Source organism: Chinchilla lanigera, unplaced genomic scaffold (assembly GCF_000276665.1).
Source record: "Chinchilla lanigera isolate Chin_1 unplaced genomic scaffold, ChiLan1.0 scaffold00085, whole genome shotgun sequence".
NCBI lineage: Eukaryota > Metazoa > Chordata > Mammalia > Rodentia > Chinchillidae > Chinchilla > Chinchilla lanigera.
This window is the reverse complement of record NW_004955486.1, coordinates 732281-733454: the sequence shown is the minus strand read 5'-3', so window position 1 is coordinate 733454 and position 1174 is coordinate 732281. Positions and strand designations below refer to the sequence as shown.

The window sequence follows — 1174 nt, the reverse complement described above, 5'->3', positions numbered from 1 at the left end:
CCGGGAACCGAACTCACGACCTTGCGCTTGCCAGGCAGGCGCTTTTGCCACTGAGCTAAATCCCCAGCCCCACATTTTATGTTTAATGTATCCTCCCACATTGCAGGAGCTGGGTGCTGGCCAAAGTCACATACTGTGGAAGCCTCCTGAGCTAGGACCTGGACCCAAGAAGCAGAATCTTTCTCTGCTGAACTATCTCTCCATTCCTCTTCACTGACAAATCTTTGGTGTGAACATATTTTAAAAATGGTGGAAACTTCCTATTTTAATTTCTCAGAGTTTGAAAGGGTTGTGTATTTGGAAATTAGAGATAGTAAGGTGATAACCAGCAAAAACTCTAGTGGCCATTGTTAGCAAAAAAGTTGAAGAGTCCTGATGCACTGATGCATGGCATAGTGCATAAGAAGGAGAGCAAATGCGCTTATCGGCAGCATGGGAGAGTCTCATAAACAGAGCTGAATGAGAGATCCATGCAGAAAGAACACTGTCTGGGTCATTTCAATATGTAAAACTGAAAACCCAGCAAAATGAGTGGTGACCGTTAGACGAAGGAGACCGGCACCCTTTTGTGTATGTGTAACAGGGATGGTGCTTGTGACAGAGAGAAGAACATCAGCGATGTCTTATGACCTTTGCCAAAATGAAATGACACCTGTGTGACATCCCAAATTACCCTTGGTGTGCAGGATGGGCTTTCCTGTCCCCAAAAAGGCTTAGGGAACAGACTTCTCCAACTCCCACTGCCCAGCTGAAGCCTAAGAGGCCCACTGCCAAGCTGATGCACTGTGTCCGACATGGCACAGAAAAAGTGGGTGGAGAGAGAGTGCATATAACCTACCATGTCCTCTTCACACAATGCCAGGCTGGTTGTAACGGCCCTTAGCCTCAAACAATGGGTGTGCTGTTGCTTGTGCTGCTTCTGGGTCTGCTCATCTCTCACCTAGGACTCTGCCTGTGGGCCATCTTTAGGCATTTCCTCACCACAGATATTCCCTCTGCCATGCAACATCAAGTGAAGATGAGAGTTCTGCACTGCATAATGCTATATGTGATCAGTTTGGTAAGTTTACTCTCAGGCTCCATTGTGAGCTGGGAGTGCTGTCTCTGTACTTTTCCTCACATTCCCTCTTCCATTTCTCTTCTCAGCTCAGCTTCCTCCAAGGAAGAATTCACC

At 47.0% G+C, this 1174-nt stretch overlaps 1 protein-coding gene across 1 annotated transcript in view; it reads left to right on the top strand.

The window, feature by feature from the left end:
• Positions 1 to 892: 892 nt before the first annotated feature.
• Positions 893 to 1174, top strand: part of LOC102016481 (arylacetamide deacetylase-like 4) — a 62638-nt gene continuing 62356 nt past the window's right edge. The window contains 1 exon segment of the mRNA XM_005415332.1: positions 893 to 1060. Coding sequence (XP_005415389.1) covers positions 893 to 1060 — 168 coding nt within the window.